Here is a 1,938-nt window from a genome sequence, read left to right as displayed (position 1 = left end):
CACTTCACACCTGAAAGATGGATATACAGTGATCCAAAAATGGAAAAGAACAAGTGTTGGCAAGGATGTGGAGAAACAGCAACACTTGTACATTTGTGGTGGGGATGCAAAATGATGCAGCAGCTGTGGAAAACTTTTGGTGATTTCTTAAAATGTTGAACATAGAACTAACCTATGGCACAGCAATGAACTCGTAGGTAAACATCCACAAGAACTAGAAGCAGGGACTTGAGAGATATTTGTACATCCGTGATCATAGTCATGTTATTCACAAAAGCCAAAAAATAGCAATAACTCAAGTGTCCATCAGCAGATGAATGAATAAATAAAATGTTGTATATATAGACAATAGAATAGATTTCAGCCATAAAAATGAACGAGATTTTTACATATGCTACAACATGGATTGGCCTTGAAAACATGCTTAGTGGGATAAGGGAGACACAGAAGGACAAATACTAAATGGCTTCACATGTAAGAGATACTGGGAACAGGCAAATCCATAGATACCGAAAGTAGATTAGAGAATATCTTGCGCTGAGAGGAGAGAGGAAGGGGGTTTATTCATTTAGTGGGCATGAGATTTTGTTGGGTAAGACGAAAAACTCTTGATACAAATAGTGGTGATGACTACACAACATTGTGAATGTTTATAATGCCACTGGATTGTACACTTATCAATGGTTAAAATAATGAATGATGCTATGTATATGTATAACAATAAAAAAGGTTATGAAAATGGGTAACGTAAATGATTACTATAAGGATGTTATAGAAACTAACTTCTAAATATTTACACCTTCAACAGTGATTTCAACAATTCAAGAGCAGAAATTAGGAGCTCTAGGATCCCTAAGGATCAGCAGTAAGGGGCTAAAAGTAGGGAAAAATAAAGCCAAAATATGAGAGATCAGCATCAACCATAGCTGAGTATCTAAAAAGTTATCGATGCAAAAAGTAAAAATGGAATTCAGCATGTAAGGGATGATAAAAGTGACCATCAGCATCAGGATGGAGTGGGCAGCTCTGATCTCTGGGGGACGCTCGTAGTTATCATTGGAGGTGTGAATATGCTGCACTCTCTTGTGGTGTCTGTGCAGGAGAAGCACCATGGAACCACTGGATCAGATGATGAGGCCAATAAACATGGCATCAGAGATGGACCACAAGATGACAATCTGTGCAGTGAAACTTGAGGATGGACAGAGCCACTTCCCTTGGAAGTCAGTATCATTTTCTGTGTCTTGTGGACCAGTGACCATTACAGGAGCATAGATACGCATTAAGAAACTGAGCATCCAGCAAGTACAACAGAGTGGATCAATGATCTTGAGAGTTCTTCCTCTGAGCATCATCCACGCCACTCTGCCAGGGTTGAGAATAAAGGCCTGATAGGTGCTCAGTACACAGGGGAAGCACACGTTGGTGTTGCGAGCCACTCTGTATAGATAACATCCAAATTTGCACCCAAGGCTTGATAGAGGGTTTCTGAAGAGAGAAACTGCCATTGTATGGGGAACCCCACTGGAGAGGAGAACCAAGATATTGGCCACTGCCATGTGGGTAAGAATTGTATGTGTGGGCTTCTGCCTTTGGCCAAGCAAGATTGAAGAAACGTTACGGAAAAAGAGAAAGCTATTGGCCATAGTTCCAAACCTCACCTGTAAAAGAAAGATAGTTTTCACAGCAACTTCCCCTGTGGTTCTTAGGACCTCTTCCTGAAAAGACATGGAAATGACTTCAGAGTGGCCTGGAGCAAAATGTGTTTATGCCAGTGATGACGTGAACTGTCTTCTTAATAGCCAACATTGGAAAAGGATTCTTGCTCTTTTCTTCTCCTGAGAAGGGAGATGTGTCATACTCCAAAGGAGGGGCCCAACCTAGAGAACATAGACCTGATACCAGTTATACTTGTCACCATTCCTATTTTGTATTTAT

General features: G+C 40.6%; 1 protein-coding gene across 1 annotated transcript; it reads right to left on the bottom strand.

Annotated features, from left to right (window-relative positions):
• Nucleotides 1-821: 821 nt before the first annotated feature.
• On the bottom strand, nucleotides 822-1,730 carry LOC124249881 (vomeronasal type-1 receptor 1-like). Its single transcript, XM_046681377.1, is given in 1 exon segment — nucleotides 822-1,730. A coding segment is annotated over 1 exon segment (909 nt).
• Nucleotides 1,731-1,938: the final 208 nt, after the last annotated feature.

This window comes from Equus quagga, chromosome 13 (assembly GCF_021613505.1).
Source record: "Equus quagga isolate Etosha38 chromosome 13, UCLA_HA_Equagga_1.0, whole genome shotgun sequence".
NCBI lineage: Eukaryota > Metazoa > Chordata > Mammalia > Perissodactyla > Equidae > Equus > Equus quagga.
The sequence above is the reverse complement of the archived record's forward strand: the minus strand, read 5'-3'. Positions and strand labels throughout refer to the sequence as shown.